This window comes from Electrona antarctica, assembly GCF_951216825.1.
Source record: "Electrona antarctica genome assembly, chromosome: 9".
Lineage (NCBI taxonomy): Eukaryota > Metazoa > Chordata > Actinopteri > Myctophiformes > Myctophidae > Electrona > Electrona antarctica.
The window spans coordinates 33715112-33736945 of record NC_136790.1 but is presented as its reverse complement, the minus strand read 5'-3'; the positions used below and the strand labels follow the sequence as shown (position 1 = coordinate 33736945).

Below are 21834 nucleotides of genomic sequence, written 5' to 3'. Positions count from 1 at the left end.
ACTAAAGTGTTCAAAAAATAATAATTATATAAACCTTGATGATTTGGGGTCCTGGCGGCAAGAGTGCCCCCTGCTGGGACAGACAGGGAATGAACGGCTCCTCCATGAAGCCACTGCTGTCTGACTGACAACTGTTAGTTCTGAGTACACCCCCCCTCACTGAGAGAGAGAGAGAGAGAGACAGAGAGAGAGACAGAGACAGAGACAGACAGACAGACAGACAGACAGACAGACAGACAGACAGACAGACAGACAGACAGACAGACAGACAGACAGACAGACAGACAGACAGACAGAAGCAGGTCACTAGTGAGTGAGAACAGAATCTTCAGTATTCAGAGAAGAAGGCAGCGTTATATAAACAATTTTATAATGCTTTCCATTTGGGGGAAAAAAGATATATAAATATTGTACAACATTCCTTGCCTGACATGCAATAAAAATCTGATAAACGTGTTTTCAACCGCATTAAGGATAATCTTTTCAAAGCAAAGAGTTATCTTTGAGCATTCATGTTAAAAATATCACAGGAATTAAAGCATTCACTTCCAAACAAACTTTATCTGCAGCAGCTTATAAAAGCCTCATTCATATTTAGTTTGTGTTCCGGTGTTGTGCATCAAAAATAGCAGATCTATAAGTATATAAACACTGTGTGAGCTGTGTATGTGAGCATGTAGATCGGCTATTTTCGCAAATGCTGTACATTTTGGAAACACATCAAAGACAGACTATTTTATTTTAGCCGCTTATTTTTAATAATCAATTTATTAATTTGATTATCTGTTGCAGTCCAATGACACTTTGGTAGAGGTTTAAGTTGTGTACTTACCTTGTCATGATGTAACTAGTTTATTGTTAATAGAAATGAAGAATCCAAAACTAGCGTCTCACTGACTCTCAAACTCAATATTTTAGCAAAACAAATGCAAGCCAAGCTGATTCTGACTGATTCTACAACACCAAAAGAACAGCTGTGGGATTAGATTCAAAGAAAATGTTTAACTTCTCTGTAGAATTTAGGCAAGGAAGAAATCCTTGGATTCATGACAAGGTATACACAACCTAAACCTCTACCAAAGTGTCCTTGCACTTTTAAACGCAATGCCTTTTATTAAAACACCTCAGCTCAAAGCTGCTTCCTTATTTAGGCATAATGCATATCTTATCTTATGTTTTGTCTCTCTATTTGAATATCCTGTTTATTTTTAAACACCTATTTATGACATAATTATGTAAAGCACTTGTGTCTCAGTGTTGGTCAAAATACAGAGGAGGAAGGAAGAGTAATAAGTTACTATCTATGTATTACCCCTTTAAAAGGTAATACTATTACATTATTTATTACTTGATATCAAGAGTAATTCAAGTTATATACATGCATTTTATGTTGTAATTTTGCGAGAGGGCACATGCATAAAAAAACAGATCAGATGTGAAACACTGGTTTCTTTCAAATCTGTCCTGTAAGAATGTAATGCCTCAACTCTTACATTCCAGGTGCTTGTCAGGGTGGGAAGGATGAGAACCACTGACCACTGACCAGGGTACAGGTGAGAGTGCAGATATGCCATGTTTCCCCCTGGAGTAAGTATGGAACTGAAGTGACCCTCTCGTCTCCACCATCTATGTTCGAATCTACACCTTTGCATGAGTGACAGGAAAGCTGCGCTGTGACGCGCTCTATTTGCACACAGCCAGCAGCAACGCATTATGAAAATCACCTGAGGCTGATAATGTGTGTCTTTGCATTCCTGAACCGCACCACGCTGCACTGCAGCTAATGGAACTTTGTGGAAACACTGGAAAGTAACTAAGTACATTTACTCAAGTTCTGCATGATGAAGTAAAAATGTTTGAGGTATGTTTATTTAATTTGGGTATTTCCATTTATTTCTATTCTTTGAGACACACATAGGCCTACGGGTATTTCAGGGCGTGGATGAAATACGAATCCACCATTCCTTCACTGGGTGAAAACAACAGCTTACCATTGGAATTGCATTAGGATACCCACACGTTACATTTTATGGGTTTATTTCGTCATAGTGCAACATATGGTGAAGTATTGTAGTGCAGGGAATTGCAACAACAACCGCTCTTGTGAAAAATGAAAACAGGACCGCCAAATATACTAAATATTCTAAACTTTCCGTGATTTTGCCAATAATCATATTCTTTGGGTTAAACAAGGAATTCGCTCATATTAGGAGTTAGGACATGATGTATGTGTAGTCAGAAAAGACTACATACATTTTACCGATCTTGACGGCCATTACTCATTACTCCAACCCCCCCCATTTCCTGACTTCCTACTGTACTATCAATAAAGGCATAAAAAGCCCAAAAATAAATCTTTTAATATAAAGAAACATCTGCTCTCTCCAAATGGAGCAAATCAACTTGACTGATGTTTATATACAGCCAACGGCACTGACGGAAAAGGAGACCGATTTCATCCCCCTCGTTATAAAAGGATGAAAAAAAAGCAAGTAAGGGAAACATGCATGTATGAGAGGACAGAGAGAGAGAGAGAGAGAGAGAGAGAGAGAGAGAGAGAGAGAGAGAGAGAGAGAGAGAAATAATGCATTTATTTAAAATACATTTAAAAAATGAGCTGCTATTTGTCCAAAAGGTTTTATATCAAGTACGTGCATGCAAAAATTGCTGCCATTTATCTCAAAAGCTTATCCCAAGCTAACCTTTCCTTTTTTCGTTTTGATTGTTATATGGCAATGTAAATGTATATTTATTGAATTGAAAGAGAGAGAGAGAGAGAGAGAGAGAGAGAGAGAGAGAGGGGGGGGGAATCATATGTTGTATATACAGTACTAGAAGCCAGGGATAGTGTTTAAACAAAATGAGTCAGACATCCACTCAGGCACGCTCCCTGTGTGCATGTGTCTGCATTTCACTTTGAAACATATACCGGCCAAAGACAAGACAAGAAATCGAAGCGCCCCTCGTCTCGGCCGGCTACCGTTTCCTATCCGATACGCGGTCAAGACTCAACAGCTGTTGAGAAGCACGCGCCACAGAGGAAGGGCGAGAGACAGAGAGAGGGACTGACTGATAAGGAAAGCACTTTGCTATCCAAATAGGAGAGAGTTCCACTGAGCCCTTTTAAACACTTCAACTTTATATACTTAGTTGACCGGGGTCGCCCAGAAATCTATAATCGCCCTCCCCCTTCATTGTCTCCTTCTCCACCGAAAATATCAGATCTTTATTCGAAAGGCATCTTATTTGCTGATACACACATGACAGTCAACAAGTTGAGTATCGGTAAGTATAATATTTGTCTTGTGAACTGAAACTAATAGAAACAACAGCCTTTCTCTTCCTGGAAAGTTTGTTGTTTGTTTGTTTGTTCTTAAATGAATGAATGAATGAATGAATGAATGAATGAATGAATGAATGAATAAATGTTGAAATCTTATTTGAAATGACAAACCCGCCTACCGATGATGTCACTGGAAGGCAGGTTTCGAGTGAGTAGACAGAAACAATCTTATAATGAGAATGAATGAGGACCAATTATATGAAGATAAGGTTGGAAATGTGTGAAGTGAAGTAGTCCTTACAGTAATCAAGTAAATGTACTTAGTTACTGTCCAGTACTGTTCATACTTGATGTCATACCTGTGCTGTCAGCTCCTCCAGTGTAGCTGCCAGTGATGCTGCCTTCATCAAAGCTGAGAATCTGCAACAAACAACACATAAAAGTTTGATTATGCTTGACTGTGCGCCGTGCTGCAAGCCAGAAGCTAATCAGGGACGTGCAGAGAAGGTTAGACAGGCAGGGTCTGAAATTCCCTAAAAGGGTACTTTTGGCAAATAGCAAAAAAAAATGCGGATCTACAGCTCACAACGCGTCGTGGGACGACATGTTGACAGCTTGGAGATCAGCTATTTTGAAGATGACAAATGAATTCAACTCAAAATGCATTCACATTCAGGAGAATTCGGGAAAAGGCAATTCTCCTGTATGGCATGGAAAGGGGAGTATTTGCATGACGTGGGAAGAGTGGGCACCTCAACGATATTATTATTATTAAATTTTTGTGTGTGGGAATTGAGGTGCACACGATATTTAGACGCCCACTGTTGCAGGTTACAGATTAATTGCTCATATTGTCATGGTGGTTCATATATTGTGGTTACAGATGAATTGCTCATATTGTCATGGTGGTTCATATATTCTGGTTACAGATGAATTGCTCATATATTGTCATGGTGATTCATATACTGTACCTCTTCCATTTCAAAGGATTCTTTGGCCTGTCCCTGGCTTCTCTTCCTGGGTAAGACAGGAGGAAGATGGAGACCCTCCTTCAGTGGCTCCAGCCTAGGGGGCGCTGTGTCCTGGGAGACAACAGAACACATCAGGGTTATCCTCACAGATGCGAGTGCGGAATTGCGTTTGCGTAAGGACGCGCTGTGATTGGCCAGTGCACTTGTGCAAGTACACGCTGTGATTGGCCAGTAGCAACTTTGAGTGGCAGTCGGGGAAAACCCTCTCGCCCGAACATGATTCACTATTCTGTGCCTATCAACTCGAACCGGGCTTAGAAAAGGCAAAAAGCCTTTTCTCAAAATAATAAACGAAAGAAAACCCAGCAAATCAAACCTAAACTAAATGATTAAAAAACGAATAATAACCTGAGAACACGTCTGTGTGGAATCATCTGGACCATCGGTGCCTTGCTCCTCAGCTAGCGGCATCAGCCCAGCGCTCTCCTGGAGACTGGATCGCGTCCGCTTCAGTGGCGACCTCTTCTCACCGATACTGGTGGCAGGGGTGTAAAGTAAAAACATTTACTCAAGTACTGTAGTTAAGTGCATTTCGTCGACTAAAACTATGATGAAAAATGTCTGTTGACTACCTTTGACTACCTTTTTTTCTAAATAAAAACTATGCTATGGCGACACAAACTACAAGACTAAAATATATTGACAATGTTGTTAGACTAAACTGTCAGTAAGGCATTAATGCAGAGAAGAGATACAGTGCCGCCGAACAATTTCGCAGTTTGCTTATTTTCGGACCACAATTCTTATATGACACAATTCTGAGATGACTCAATGTTATTCTCCATAGAGAAATTACTTCCGCGACCCAGGGGATGAGCGAGTGACGTCAGGACTTCTGTATTCTATACTATCAAAAGAACAATCTGCATTTGCAGAGTGAGTAGACAGAAATGGTACCATCTTTGAATGAGCATTATTCAAGTTTTGTTTATTCTCGAAATTACACTGAGTAATCAAACTCATTTTCAGTGAGGACCAATTCTAGTAAGGTAAGATTACCTGGTAGCAGAAGTCTGTGTTGTGGCGCTGAGGTCGGTGGAGGCTCCCTGGTCCGATGTGGGCTCCTGTAGACAGTGGTGGACAGGAATAAATGAGCGTTGCGCCTGTCACAGACATGTGCAGAACAAGTTATGTCAGGAAACTCAGTGCAGTTGCCCATTGGGCCGCCTCAACTCCACGCCGTGCACATCCACTCATCCAATCACACACTCATTTCATTCTCAGACCGCTCTATTTAATCTGGAGGTTTGTACTGCTCATTCCTGCTTGCATTTGTTGCTGTCATGCTGCTGCACTGCTGCTGCGCTCACCACTGCTGATTTTGCTCAAACACTGCTGCTCACAGTTCACAGTTTGTAGAATGGGTACAGTTCAAACAAAATTGCAGGTCAATACAAAATCTTCTACGAGGATAAAACCAGAAAAAAGCACTAAGACTTGCTTACATCAGGGTCCTCCATTTTCAATTAATCAGAATATTTAAAGACATACAAAAACGTCTATATGCTACGCTATTGTTTTGACGGGTGGGCTGGTGTGTTACATTTCGGTGAAAAAGATAATAATAAAAAAAGTAATTTTGCGTGTGCATGTGCTCATGAATGTTCACACGCACACGTGCGCGCTCCGGGACCTACTAATTTACAAATTAGCAACTAGGACATGGAAATAAAATAATCAATCAAATATATACACTTTTGGAGTTTGGTGTGTGTGTGTGTGTGTGTGTGTGTGTGTGTGTGTGTGTGTGTGTGTGTGTGTGTGTGTGTGTGTGTGTGTGTGAGTGCGTGCGTGCGTGCGTGCGTGCGTGCGTGCGTGCGTGCGTGCGTGCGTGCGTGCGTGCGTGCGTGCGTGCGTGCGTGCGTGCGTGCGTGCGTGCGTGCATGTGTGTTTTGTTCCAAGCACATAACTTTCACTTCACAATATTATTTCAAATAGAAGTGGTGTACTTTTGACTCCACTGCATTTCTAGGATGGGACTCTTGGAACCTGATGTTACATATTTTCATTGTATTCAAGAGGGTTTTTTCATAGTATATATTTGATGTTATTTAGAGAGTAGGCTTCACCTCTCAGCCTCAGGTCCTGTGTGTGTGTGTGTGTGTGGGAGGAGACCTACCTGCTTCGTTCTGACATCCCTCAAGCTGGACCAATCACAGAGGAAGGCCGTCCACCAGAGCACTATTTAAGAGCTGTCAACAGCTGCGTTTGTTGGCAGTGTGGCACAAGCTGTGGTGTACACGTGCTGTCCAGAGCGCTTCTGCTATATCGATACTTTGGGGCTCCAAAAGGTTGGTGTTCCCTTATAGTGTAATTTGTAAGAGCATTATGTCCTTATGTCTATTTGAGTATGGGCGCCAGTTTTGGTAATGTTGTGGTAATCTTTTTGATTAGGTTAGTTAGATTAGGATAGTTAGTTTGAATTAGTGTTAGTTAGTGTTTTGAATTAAGCTTTTAGGTTTAGTTTGTTTTGAGTGTTTATTAGATTTTCCCCATATGTCATTATTTTCCTTTAGGTTGGAAACGCTTTAAAATACTACTGTAGCAAATCATGGTTGTTAGGACTGGCCGGCCTAAGGATTGTAACCCCCAAACTTATATAGAAATAGAGGAATGGAAGCGCTGCAGGGATCTGTTAGTGGCTCTTAGATGGGTGCTCTTTGGTGATACAGGTAAAACCATATAGACAAAAGGTATCCTTCCTCCAAGTACTGTAGTACTGCTTGTCAAGGTGTAAATTGCAGACTTGAAAAGAAAATAATCCAAGGCACTCCGTCTTTGGTGAAAAAATAAATAGTTTATTTGATGATGAGCAAGGCAAATGGTCCTGTTATTGATTTGCCTTGCTCATCATCAAATAAACTATTTATTTTTTCACCAAAGACGGAGTGCCTTGGATTCTTTTCTTTTCAAGTCTGCAATTTACACCTTGACAAGCAGTACTACTTGGAGGAAGGATACCTTTTGTCTACCCAAACTTATATATTATATTATGAATTAAAACCTATTTCAAATATAATGATTGATTGATTGATTGATTGATTGATTGATTGATTGATTGATTGTTCATCATCATTAATTCATTCATGCATCCATTCATCCATTAATTAATTATTAATTAATTAATGAATTAATTAATTAATTCAATCATCGTTTGATTTAGAATTTCAACACAGCAATGCATTGACATTAAAAAGAAGAAATGTACCGTTGTTGCTTGCTGCTGTGCGTTCTGCATCTGACCTAGGGACCTCTTGGAGGCCCGGCGCAACAGCGCCCCCATGATGCGACGCCTCTCGCAGGCCTCTGCGCTCTGATCCGGATGAATCAGAGGAGCTCTGGGTGGGGAGGAGGGTGTAGCTCCGCCTCCTCTCGCCAGCGAGGAGAATGCCGTGGTCACCTGCTGGAGGACCTCCAGCTGCCTAAAACGACCTGATGGAGAGAGAACCAGTGTTAACACCTTGACTTAAGGGCCCGGGCCTATTTAATCCATTAATAAAATGTGCCCATCGTTTATAGCGCCCGGACCACTTTTACCGACGGACCGGATGTTGTTGTGAATGTGTGTGTAGCAGCTAACAATAGCCACTCGACTAGAGTCGATCGACAACAACGGGAGGTAAGAATAAATCTATCGCGATTTATTCTCGGAGGGCCGTCAAACACAGGATCTTTTTTTATAATTAGGCGGGATGATTTAGATCGCGAGTTATTAACGTTTTAAGATTTTCGTTGTCGTCGGCTAAACAGGCAGGGAACATTTTCGATGACGTGTCACTGTCAACACCGAGGATTGTGCAACAAGCGCATCTAGGCTGTGGAGCGATGCGACCGGTTTTGATATCACTAATTTGACGGAGATTAATCAATCTCCGTCTCGGGCACATGACCATGCACTTCAACTTGACGGTGATTTACGCCATGGGCCATTAAACTGTTAATGTCGTCGACTAAAACTATGACGAAAAATGTTTTTTCCCCACCCTTTTCTCACCGACGAAACTAATAAAAACTAAGTTTATATTTGGTTGCGCTTGGCAGTTGCACTTTGAAAATAGCAGATCTACAAGCTCACACCGCGTCAAATGCACGACATGTTGTGAGTTTGTGCATCTACAGTATTATTTTTATCATTCAACCAACTGAAAAATCAGGCATTATGACTGCCAATATCAGGGTTCTCCCGTTATATTAACTAGTCCTTACCCGTTCTGATATATTTCAACTTGTATAATATATTTGTGTGTGTGTTTTTTTTAATGAATAAAAACAGCAGTATAACATGAAAGTAGTCTTAAAAATGCATGGTAGGGAAACGTTTTCATGGCAAGGACCGCAACATTTACACTTAATAGCCCACAGACCCCCATTTGAAAAGTATCAAGGACCCCCAGTTTGACATGCACCACAGAAAGTATGGACAGTCGCACAGGTAGCCTACTCCCAAATATATTTGGTAAGTCACGCAGATCCAATTGCAGGTGCATTTGCGTCCAAAATTGTCTCCATTTTGAGCTTTGGCTTGAGAGAACAGATCCAATTGCAGGTGCATTTTGCGTCCAAAATGGTCTCAATTTTGAGGTTTGGCTTGAGAGAACTCATGGCTTTTGCAACCTGTGATGTTGTGAGCTTGTAGATTAGCTGTTTTCGCCGGAGCGCGCGCTGTAGCCACTTAATATGTGTGTGTGTGTGTGTGTGTGTGTGTGTGTGTGTGTGTGTGTGTGTGTGTGTGTGTGTGTAAAATTAATTTAATTAAGATGATTGTTACATTTGTTAGAATGTTTGGCATGTGTAATGCAGGGCAGATTGAGGACAGGGCTGCGTGGCGCTAGGTTCCGTGAGGCTGTCCGTGCGTCGTGACGTTGTGAGGCGCTCGAAGCGAGCAGCTGTCTTGCTCTATGCTAAGGAAGTATACAGACAGACAGCTGTTCTTCAATTTAGAATAGATATAAGATTACAGTACTAGTAATGGGATTACTCACTGCCAACATCAGGGTTCTCCAGTTATATTAATATAAGATTACAGTTACTAGTAATGGGATTACTCACTGCCAACATCAGGGTTCTCCAGGTCCAGGCGGTTCTTCTGGGCCTCCAGGAACACACTGATGTTGATTCCTCTGGCCTTGGACTGGAAGTTGATGAAGCGTGCCGGGATGCGCTGAGAGATGTCTGGCTCATCACAGCCAAAACCCATATCCAACAGAGTTTCTTCTGGGTCGGGAGCACAGCGCCTCAGAACCTCCATTACACTGTAGGACATTTTATAGAGAGTACATTAACCTCCATCACACTGTGGAAACTTTTATAGAGAGCGCATATTAACCTTCATCACACTGTGGACACACACGCACGCATGGCCCACGCACACACATAGCCTCACTAGGAATCGGACGATAATCATTATTATCGTTTATCGTGATAAAGAAACGCATTTTAATGTATCATGAAATTGTCCTCCGTCACACCATAGGATTAATTAGCTTTTGTTGAGCTGCAAATTCAGCACCACTTAAAACCTCTACAGTATATGTGATAAAACAGGCCTATAAAGAGTGCATTTGATATGTTCTTATTTCACCTTACACAAATACATTTGCCAAAAATAGCAGATCTACAAGCTCACAACGCTGTAGATCAGTAATAATATGGGCCCCAGAATAGGGATGCTGGGGTTTCAAGTGGTTAACAAAAGTGCATCACAATTATTTTTTGCCACAATAATCGTTGGTGACATGTCATTTTCATATCGTCCCATCCCTCATCCTCACTAATGCTCATTGTAATATGCACCATTGTTGCATTCTACTGTGTCAATTACATAAAGATAGGTTAAACAAGAATGACTCAGTCATAACTGCCAGGTGCAGAAAGCTCTCGCTTATGAACATCTACAGTATAATCAGTGTGTGTGTGTGTGTGTGTGTGTGTGTGTGTTTGTGTTTGTGTGTGTGTGTCGCAACCTCTGCCTCAGCTCACTGCTTCATGTTGCAGCGTTCAGAGTATGGGTTTTATGCCGTTCAGACTATGGGTTTTAAGGTTAAGTCTCCCACTGGCATAGAGGCAGCCTAGAGACGAGGCAGCCAATCATGAAAAAGTGTCACCTACGGTCGCTACTAGAGGTAGTTGCAAATGTAGTCCAGACGTTTTTCAAGCAACTGGCAAAAATGGAGATATCTTAACCTGAGTTGGTGTAGTGGTGTAGTGCTGGAGTTTACACTGTTCCACCTGTCGAGAGCTGCACTGTTCCCGCTTAACCTGCAAGACATGGACACACACATGGACACAGACATGGACAAGATGTAAAAATGTATATTCATTTTTTACAGAAACAGCTAATCTACAATCTTATGACACATTGCGATTCAATGCGTTGCAAGCTTGTAGATTGGCTATTTCCATAAATATGTGATTTCTTTGTATACTTAAGTACTTTGTCTTTCAGAACTTTCAGATGCGAAAAACATCACGTTAATAGATTTGTCCACTCAGACAGCCGTATTTATGTAGTTTTTAGCTGCCAGCACCTTGCTGCTATGCATTAATGGTAAAGATGAGTTGAAAGTGCTCCTCTTAAAGGTAGGGAGTAAATGAGCATTTGTGCCTGTCGTAGACATGCGCAGAGCAAGTTCAGTCAGGGAACCTCAGTGCAGTTGCTGCCGGCCGTTAATTGGGCCGCCTCAGCATCACGCTCTCATCCACATGATTCACTCAGCCAATCAAACACTCACTCCATCTTCATAGCGGCTACTTTAACCGGAGGTTTGCATTCCTCCTCCTTCTTCCTTCCTTGCTTGCTGCTGCCGTATCAGCGTGCTGCTGTATACAAACCTGCTGCTCACCCACCTCCACCCCAGCTACCACCTGTCGTTTTGGATCTACTGTTTAGGTACGGGGGATTCAGAGTCCCTATGGTCGGGACTGATGCGCTTGATCTGAGTACCTAAAAAGCAGATCCAATACATCGCCAAACCATAATAAATATATTGCTCATCTTATATTCAATAAATATATATTCCATCCATTCTTGAGTTGTCCTGACTGAAGTGATATTTATTTTAATATAAATAGCTCTATTTTCTGAGCTCAATGTTTATTTAACTCTGAGAGTTACAGACCCGTAACAGTCCATTTCGTTCCATTTGTCCACTCTCAGAGTTAAAGACCCGTAAGGGTCCATTTGGCATTTGTGTTGCACTCTGAAAATAGCAGATCTACAAGCTCACAACAATGTCACAGCGTGTTGTGAGCTTGTAGACTCCATCTTAGTCCGTAGCACTTGCCGTAGCACTTGCATTAGCCTCGACAACCTTACAGGCGTATATGCAAAGGCTAAACGTATGTAGACATAGCACTCTATAATGTATACTCAAAGCTTTACTGTACTGTACTGTACTGTACTGTACTGTACTGTACTGTACTGTACTGTACTGTACTGTACTGTACTGTACTGCTAAACAGATGCTATAGGTTCTTAGCTTGCTTATGATTCTTGATTACTTTTTTTATGTATTTGATGTACAGTATTACCATTGTGTTGTTCTTGCTTACTGTAAGTCGCTCTGGATTAAAAGTGTCTGCTAAATGCCTAAATTGTAAATTGTAGATCTGCTATTTTGGGGAGAAAAAAAATATTATAATGCAACTTCCTGCATCATGAGTACTGTAAGTAAATTTTGATAATTATTACTTTTGTACTTTCACTCAAGTCCAAGTTTGAATACAAGCCTTTTACATGCAACAGTAACCTACACTGCAGTATATTGCTAATATTGAAATTGAAACACAAAAAGAGATATCCCTGCATGACGATTACAGGTCTGTAACTCTGAGTGTCCAAATGGAACCAAATGAACCCGTTCCATGTGGACCCTCTCAGAGTTAAGGGGGTCTTTGCAGATACAGCATTTGAGAACCACACTAGTACGAGTTGGACTCCTAATGTGCCACATAGTGTCATATTAAATAAGTGTCATCTTAGGAAACCTGGAGAGTGACATTCAGAAATTGGGTCTTATGATCTAAATAAGAACATTATACTGGTGTGTAAAAAAGAAAATCAAACATCTGCCACAGACAAGACCAAGACTACTGCCACGGACACATTTGACACATTTGCTGACACAGGGGTCTTGATGACTGATGACCCCCCCCACACACACACACACACACACACACACACACACACACACACACACACACACACACACACCTCCCCCCGGCATTTACTTACATCATGGAGCACGGTAGTCTCGATCGGAACCCGACCGTCAACTCTGGGCTGTTCTTGGATAATTAAATACTTCCGAGGCAGCTGATTCATATTGTCCTATGTTGAGCTGTCTAAGTATTGTCATAACTTTCCTAGTTATCTTTCGCTTGCCATGCAAAACCACCGGCCCACGTGCTACCAGGGACATGCCCAAGTGTGTGTTGAAAGTAATTAACTACATTTACTCAAGTACCGTACTTGAGTGTAATCTGTAGGTAGTTACTTTAAATTAGTTTTTCAGTTTTTTTTACGAAATGTTGTGCTTATACTGCATGTCAGAGGTAAATATTGTGTTTTTTAATTACACTACAATTATTGGAAAACATGAGTTACTAGTTACTTTGTAGATTTAGATTATTATTAACACACATACATTAACCGTATTAAACTTAATCCCTATATTACACTCTATTACAAATATAACAAACTACGTGCTCACAAACACACACAAATCATATTGTTAATTATTTTCAAAACTTGGGGAATGTCCCATTTCAAAAACAAATTTTGAAATGGAACATTCTGCATGATGAGTACATTTACTTTTGCTACTTTAAGTAAAACCAATACATTTGTAATTTCGCTCAAGTCAAATTTTAAATACAGGGCATAACCCTATCTATCTTGTGGTAATTTTACTTAAGTAAAAAAAGACTATCTGAGTACTTCTTCTACCACTGCAGTCTTTCGTTGGTAAGCAATAATAAGCAACGAGGCAGGTGTGTTTTTTTTTAATTGAGATATAAATATATAAATAAAGGTATATAAATAGGTAATCCTTCCGCTTGCTATGCAAACAGAGCTGTGTGGAAGTGACCAAGAAGTACTCACAATGCATCGTGATGTTGTGAGCTTGTAGATCAGCTATAGCCAAAGTATGAAATAGGGCTTCATTGGTTAATGGATGTGTTGTAATAATAATAATCTAAATCTACAAAGTAACTGGAAATTAAAGTTTTCAAATATCTGTAGTAACCTACGTAATTAGTAAAAAGTATTACTTTTTACTATAGAAACTTAATAAAGTATTAAGAAATGGACAAGTAAAGTAAATACTTCAGTACAGAACTTGAGTACATGTACTTAGTTTCCAGCAGTGTCAGGGAGGGTGGTGTTAAGTTGTATTTGCATGGTAAATATAGGGTTGGTACCTGTTGGCAGGTGCATGTGTAATCCTCCACTCGGCCGTACATGGCCTTATATCAACAGCCATCAATCATCGAAGCGAAAAGTGCTGAGGCAGACCTGGTCTCACGTAGCCAGACAGCTATTGCATAACCTCCAAATGCTATAGTCTGGAACTACATGTTTTGTCATAATAATCTAAATCTACAAAGTAACTAGTAACTAAAGTTTTCAAATAATATAGTGGAGTAAAAGTACATTATATGAATCTGAGATGTAAGCAACTAGTAACTAAAGTTTTCTATACATTTTATTGAGTACGGGATACACGACAAGCAAGTGAAATCGGAGTTGATGAAACCAGGAATTCTAAAATAATTGAGGCTGATGAATGGATTCTCTCTCTCCTGATTGGATGGAATTGGCAACCTATTCTGCACAAATGTAAACTTTGATCTCAAGCCTTTTTTATAAATAATAATTCTAAAAAATGTTTTTGTACAAATACTTTTTTAACCCTATTATTATTCTCTCCCCTTTCTGATCCACAGATGGCCTACCTACCAGAGGCTTATATTCAGTTTACTTTAGGGGACTTGTGTTAAATACAGGACATGGAAATGTATCTCTATATTTATTGTATATTTGTGATCGATTGAACTATTTTGTATTGTATGTTCTTTACTGTGTGGTTTCATCTCCTTTTGATATCCCTAAACTGTAATGTATAGACAATATCTTTGATAGATTTATTTGTCTTAGTGACAAGGAATTAACCTTCCAGAGTCTCATCAGTTATTCATGAGGTATAACTCCTCCCTAATAACCCAGGAATGTGAGACAGCTGATCCTGATTGCCCGCAACACTATCAGTATGTGATTGGTTGACTGTTGAGCCCTGGCTCTATATATATGTGATTTTAATTGTTTTTCCATATACCCTGAAGAAGGCAGTTGTACTGCCGAAACGTTGGTTTAACTCTGCATCCTAATAAACAGTGTGTGCAGCCACTCTTTTTGTCTTTTTAAGACTTAAACTCTTTAAATGATTACTATCACAACATCTGTGTACAAGAAGTCTACACAAGAATTGTTATTTTGATGAACGTTTGCCTGTTGTCTCTCCTATGGTACCACATCAATACAACATGGAATTGTGGACAGAATCTTATCCAACAATAACAAAGTCTTGGGTCTGAGAGGCAAGATCTCATTAAATGGTGGTCCGCGGCTCGAATGCTGAATAACTAATGGACCTTGATATGAAAAAGATTGAAAACAACTGTACTACAGTATAAGTATGACGCATGCTGTGGGCTATGGCAAGGAACCACATATAAAAGTGTTAATATGGAAGAGTTGTCTGCCAACAGACAACTTAAGCAAATGTTTGATGGATTCGAGACATGTCTGGCATGTCTCATATCACATCGCACACACACGCAGCCATGCACACACACACGCAGCCATGCGCACACACACACACACACACACACACGCGCGCACGCGGTCACATGCACGGTCACACGCACAAATGCACACTTTTGTATTACTATACTTGTGAGGACATCCACATTTCAGCAAGGCAGGTGGATTAATGCCATTTTTACATTATTTTGTAATTTATTTTAACCCTAACCCAATAGGAGAAAATAACCAACCCTTTTCATTTGTGTTTTGATTTGTTTATGTGCTGAAAGAGTGACTTGACGTGGCTTGATGTACACCCCTTGGACATGATGCCTTCATGTCAAATGATGTACAAGTACACCCCCTGACATGACTCTAGAATGTCACATGATGTACAAGTACACCCCCTGACATGACTCTAGAATGTCACATGATGTACAAGTACACGTCGTCCTGGACATGACTCTATAGTATGTCACATGATGTACAAGTACACCCCCTGGACATGACTCTATAGTATGTCACATGATGTACAAGTACACCCCCTGGACATGACTCTATAGTATGTCACATGATGTACAAGTACACCCCCTGGACATGACTCTGACATGACCCTGGACATGTCACATGATGTACCCCCTCGAAATGACTCTAGAATGTCAAAGACCAATCCAACCCTTGATGCCAAGTGCCAATTAAGCAGGGAGGCATTGAGGCCCGTCTGTCTAATCTTTGGTATATGACCTTATTGACCTAGCCGGGGGATTGAATCCCTGTAGTCACAGGGCACTCTAACCGCCACAAGGCCACAAAGTCATGTGGTCTTGCGAAAACATGCGTAAACATATCTCACCTATATTTGGAGTTAGATCATGACAAGGTGAGTACACAACCCAACCTCTACCAAACTGACACTGTGCTTTAAACAAATGTTTGATGTCTACCAGGCAGCCATCTCTCTCTCTCTCTCTCTGTCTCTCTCTCTCTCTCTCTCTCTCTCTCTCTCTCTCTCTCTCTCTCTCTCTCTCTCTCGCGCACGCAAGTATAAAGGTAATTTCAATCTGTCCTATGATGGAAACAGATATTGTATTTTCTTCCTGACATACTGTATCTTGAGGGGAAAGATTTACATATCTATGTACTGTAATGTGACATAGATGTAAGGTGCTATAATTCAGGGGTGCCGTGGATGAAAAATTAATTTACAGAGGTGCCCCAGCTGAGCCAAAACAGTTTGAGAACCACTGGTCTGGCTAAGCGCTGCTATGTGGTGGCATTTACAATGCTCCTGGCACCGTACAGTGGTCTCCCTCCTCGTCTGTCTATTTGCTTGTATTTATTTAGGTAGACATCTTGTTAGGCTTTCACTGTCATCACATCGTTCCATTTTACAGTGACAGAGCTTCCCTCTCTCTACAGCAGTGGTTCGCTTCACAACATGTTTTTCCTTGGAGCGCCCACCGAGACCCCCCACATGCACACGCGTGCGCGCACACACACACACACACACACACACACACACACACACACACACACACACACACACACACACACACACACACACACACACACACACACACACACACACACACACACACACACACACACACACACACACACACACACACACACACAATTTTGAAGTGAAACAAATGGGGTTGACAGTTCATGGGCACCTAAGGATACACATGGCGCCTTCTCCTCCACACAGACAAACTGCCTATATCACAGCCGAAACAGAGCAATATTTGGAAAGTTGTTTGGCTTTGCTCTTTGTCATGCTAGCTATTGTTAGGCCACTCGTGGTCAGTTTATGTAAATTACATGGCACAGGCTTCCAAATATCAGTATGTAGAATCTACAATACATCTGTACCCAAGGTTTGTAAGGATTCTAAGTAATACACACACTCATATATTGTTTCATTTATTTATTTTAATTGCGTGCCTAAGTTATTGATGGCAGGTTGAAATTGGATCAAAGCAAATTATGATTCTGTGCAAAATTCTGGCCTACCTCCAAACACATGGCCCTGTGTGATCTTTGGTACCCCTCCCAGGCCTCAGTTTTGGGAAACACTGCATCTACAGCGTTTTAAATGGTAAATGGTGTATTTCTATAGCACCTTTACTGAAGGCGCTTTACATAGATTGTGCATTACATTCACCCATTCATACATCGATGGCGGCGGAAACCATGCAAGGCACCAACCAGCACATCAGGAGCAATTCGGGGTTCAGTGTCTTGCTCAATGAGTCAGGACACTTCGACACTAACTCTGGGGGACCCGGGTTCGAACTGGCAACCTTGTGGTTACCATCCGGCCACTCTACCCCTGAACCACCGCCGCGGTTGGAAGGTTTCCAAACATTCTGTGCGACTCGGGAACCTTGTTCCATGACTCAAGGTCAGTCCACAGCACTCTCAATGATTCACAATGCAGCCACTTTCAACAGAATCCCCTAAATACAGTGGGTCAATTCAGACCTAGATACATACACCACCAGTTTATGACAAAGTATTAATCAGGCTCCACAACTATCTGACTTTTGTCTGCTGTGATTTATTTTATCTTTTCAAAAATAAATAAAAAGGTGAAGTTTGACTGCTGAGAAGTTACTTACTTCAGAAGTTCACTGACAGTCTGGGGTCCTTGTTGTATTATACCATGTAATTCCTGGACGCTCCTCACTTCTTGTGTCCCATATAAAGAAGCTGCGGGGGAGAAGAAGTAAGAAAAGAATAATTGGGTCTCGCTATCTCAAAATGAACCCGGCGGGGCAGCCATAATATATTTATGGACAACATGCACCAAGAGAGGAGAGCTGGTGCACGGGAGAGAAGGCACTCTTGGAGAGAGAGGAGGGGGGTGCGGGGGGGGAGACGACATCCCTCTTCTTTTTGGATTGCTTCAAGTCAGACTCATCCTCTCTTGGGACAGTGTCAAAGGAGAGACCAGTGCGCAAGCTATATTAGGCAAGTTTCTAAAAGTTCTCTCTCTCTCTCTCTCTCTCTCTCTCTCTCTCCTCTCTCTCCCTCCCCAGAGGGGGTTGTTTGTCTTTGGACAGAGGCCTAATGTCTCTCTTTCTCTTCAAGGTTGTGGCTCCTCCATTTGAGGCTGGCATTTTGTCAGGGAACAAGTGCGCTCTGTGCGTGTGTGCGTGCATGCATGCGTGCTCTGTCTCTCTGTCTCTGTCTCATATAGATTAGGTAGTATTTTGTTTTGTCAAACCTGTTCTGTTCAAAAAGCCACATTCAAGACCACCCAAGGCCATTTCACCTTAAAAAGGTAAATCACCAAAACATTGCATTAGCGTGATGACAGGCTGCTGTTTCTGCACTATTAGGCTATGTATCTCATTCCCTGCTGCTTTCATTGGTTTCGTCGTGTTCCCATCATCACAGTCCCATCGTAACTCACCTTTATGTGCGCTGTCATCTCTGTCGTTATGTAACAGCTTGACGAAGAAAAGATAACGCACTATAGACCAGTGGTTTTAAACCTTTTCATATCAAGGTCCATCATTTATTTGTTATTTGAGCCTCGGACCACCATTTGATGAGATTTAGCATCTCAGATCCAATTTCATGCTGGTGCTGTGGTACCATAGATAGACAACAGGCAAACATTGATAAAAATAACAATTCAACAAATAATACAGATGTTTAACAATAATTTAACCCTTTAGAACGTAAACTGAATTGTTTCATTTTACACTCTCAAGAGTTAAAGACCTACAGTATAAGGGTCCATTTGGTTACCAACTCTCCATCATTTGTCAAGGAAGGACCCCCATACACAATTTGTGCTGCTAAAATGTTCCAGATTTAAAAACCAGGGTGCTGATACTGTTTGTGCCTATTGGCTTTTTTTGAGTGGTCTAAACCACTCCTACAACTGGCTTTTTTGTGCAGAAAAAATGAGCATGGTTGCTATGTTCACCCTGTTGTAATGACGTAATGAAATCACACCCGGGTGAACAGGGTGAACATAGCAACCATGCTCATTTTTTCTGCACAAACAAAGCCAGGTAATGAAATCACACCCGGGTGTGATTTCATTACGTCAGACATGATTTCATTACGTCAGACAGACCTTACACCACTCAGTTCACACGGGTGTGATTTTTTTTTGTATATTTAACACTCTGCTAACTCTGTCAACAGCGTTAACAGGCTGGACCTGCTAAGTAATGTACGTACAGTAGGCGTAGCCTATACTGGCTGATGTTCTGTAGCTGCCCAAAGAGAACATAAGCATTACTTAGAACATTGTGGAGTTAAAGCGGTCAGTGGACTGAAAGCTATACTGCATACTTTGTCCTAGACACAAAGCCCTGTGAGCTCTCCTGCAAGCATGGCCTTAAATCACCCCACTGTGTCACACACTGTGCCTTTAAACCATGTGATGGACTGATCTCTATGTAAACACCCTGCTGTCTTGTCTGTCTGTCTGTCTGTCTGTCTGTCTGTCTGTCTGTCTGTCTGTCTGTCTGTCTGTCTGTCTGTCTGTCTGTCTGTCTGTCTGTCTGTCTGTCTGTCTGTCTGCTGTTTGCTGCTGATTAGCATTGATAGTGTTGTCACCAATGAATGCATGCGCACATATGAATGGAACCATGACACACCATGACACTGTTCAGCTCAGGGAATGCTCAGGGATGCAAAATGTTTGGCATCTTAAAGATACTCAGGACTCAGGAGGACAGTACGTGGCCTCATACTTGTCTAACTACTTATCCAAAGTGAGTGACGCCCACACAACCAGATCTGGTACCCACCAAATTTTGTACCAAGTAATTCCTGGAAGCTCTTCACTCCTTGTTTCCCATATAAAGAAGCTGCGGGGGAGAAGAAGTAAGAAAAGAGGAATTGGGTCTCGGAATTGGATCTCAAAATGAACCTGACGGGGCAGCCATAATATATTTATGGACAACATTAGATTAAATTTATTAGATTTAGATTAGATTCAATTTATTGTCACTGTACAGAGTATACAAATACTTAGACAGCGAAATGGAAGGTGTACAAAGAGTACTGAGCCGCTGCAACATGAGTCGCGCCGCCACTGACTTCTCTTTACATCAGAAAAAGTAGAAGGATAGTGGACAGAGAGGGAGGGGGGGGGAGGAAGTGGACAGAGAGGGAGCATGCACCAAGAGAGGAGAGCTGGTGCACGGGATTGATAGCACAACAGCCACAACACCAGATCTGGTACCCCCCAAATGTTAGACAAACATGGGAAAATATTCATCTTTCTTCCTTTAAATCCCTGCTGAAAATGCACTTTTGTAGACTAGCTTTCAGTGCTAAGTTAACTCCTACTAATTTCAACCCCAGCATTTCATGTCTCTTGTTCCTTCTTGTTTTTTGTTGCTTTTGTGTACCTTGCGCCTTGTGTGTAAAGCACTTTGTAAAACATTTTGTTTACCTTCAATGCCCAATGTTTACCTTCAATGCCCAATGCCAAGTCATCTTCACTGCTCGGGTTCCGCCTTAGAGGCTCTGTAGAGGACACACACACACACACACACACACACACACACGCACACACACACACACACACACACACACAAAAGATCACATCAGGAATAGTATATCGCATTTACTATGAAAACCTGCATCTTCCGTCCGTCAGTTAGTCACCCCATGCCTCCATATATGGTCATGCCTCATGACATCACACCTCCATTATGGTCACGCCCCATGACATCATGCCTCCATATATGGTCATGCCTCGTGACATCACACCTCCATATAATTATGGTCACGCGTCACGCCTCGTGACATCACGCCTTGTGAGTCGTGACACATCACGCCACCATATATGGCCATCTCTATATGAAGATCACAACACTGACCTCATATAAAACTGGATAACCATACATGGAGAAGACTGGATCATCACAAAGATCTGCATATATGGAGCCGGCCAGCAACTCTACATCTGACCTCAAACCCTTAGATTTCCATATACTGTATGGAGCTGACCTGATCTGACATGTCAGAACAGGTCCTTCCCCACCCTTCTGACATTCCATATGTTGGTCTGACCTCATCATACCCTGTACACTCAAGACACGGTCCATATTTGGCCAGTACAGAATTCATTCCATATGTTGATCTGACCTCCCATGCCAAAGCGCTCGCCCAGCAGTCTGCCGACACCCAGGTGGATGCGTGCACGCGACTCGCTTCTCGCCCTTTAGGGCCAGGTCACTTCTCGCCCTCACAGCGTCTTACTGGTAGCCTATATACTGTATATAGAAAATGGATATTGTATATAATATACACAATACAATATGGATAAAGGGAGTAGCAATGTGACGTCAGCGATGGGGGGGCAACAACATGCGCCAAGCCGATCCTCATAATAATACATTTCTCTGCCCGTGCGTGCGTCCTGGAGTTGCATGTGTGCCCATGTGGATCTGCAGTGCTCAGAGCTGAAGCAGCCCTCTTCCCTGCCTGGTCTAGCAGTGAGTTTAACTGTTATTTAGCATCATAACATTATGACAAATCAATGTTATTTTGATGCCGATCTGCATGACCAAACGCGGCGCTTTCGTGGGGACAGCACAAGCATAGCATGCGTAGGTCAGCCAAATGTCAGCGGCACCCCTGCATGTGTGGCGACGCTGTGGATGACGGATGAGGTCTGTGTTCGTAAACATTAACTAGATATTTGATGACTAGTACTACACTGTGAACGGAAA

General features: G+C 41.7%; 1 protein-coding gene across 1 annotated transcript in view; it reads right to left on the bottom strand.

Moving 5' to 3' along the window:
• The window catches only part of itprid1 (ITPR interacting domain containing 1), a 32776-nt gene extending 14931 nt beyond the window's left edge, over positions 1 to 17845 (bottom strand). Inside the window, exons 1-9 of the mRNA XM_079511054.1 lie at positions 17746 to 17845; positions 10498 to 10572; positions 9364 to 9566; positions 7523 to 7746; positions 5314 to 5378; positions 4663 to 4789; positions 4255 to 4365; positions 3643 to 3703; positions 35 to 159 (exon numbers count right to left, since the gene is read on the bottom strand). Coding sequence (XP_079367180.1) covers positions 35 to 159; positions 3643 to 3703; positions 4255 to 4365; positions 4663 to 4789; positions 5314 to 5378; positions 7523 to 7746; positions 9364 to 9562 — 912 coding nt within the window. The 5' untranslated portion in view covers positions 9563 to 9566; positions 10498 to 10572; positions 17746 to 17845. The remainder of the gene's footprint in view (positions 1 to 34; positions 160 to 3642; positions 3704 to 4254; positions 4366 to 4662; positions 4790 to 5313; positions 5379 to 7522; positions 7747 to 9363; positions 9567 to 10497; positions 10573 to 17745) is intronic.
• Positions 17846 to 21834: the final 3989 nt, after the last annotated feature.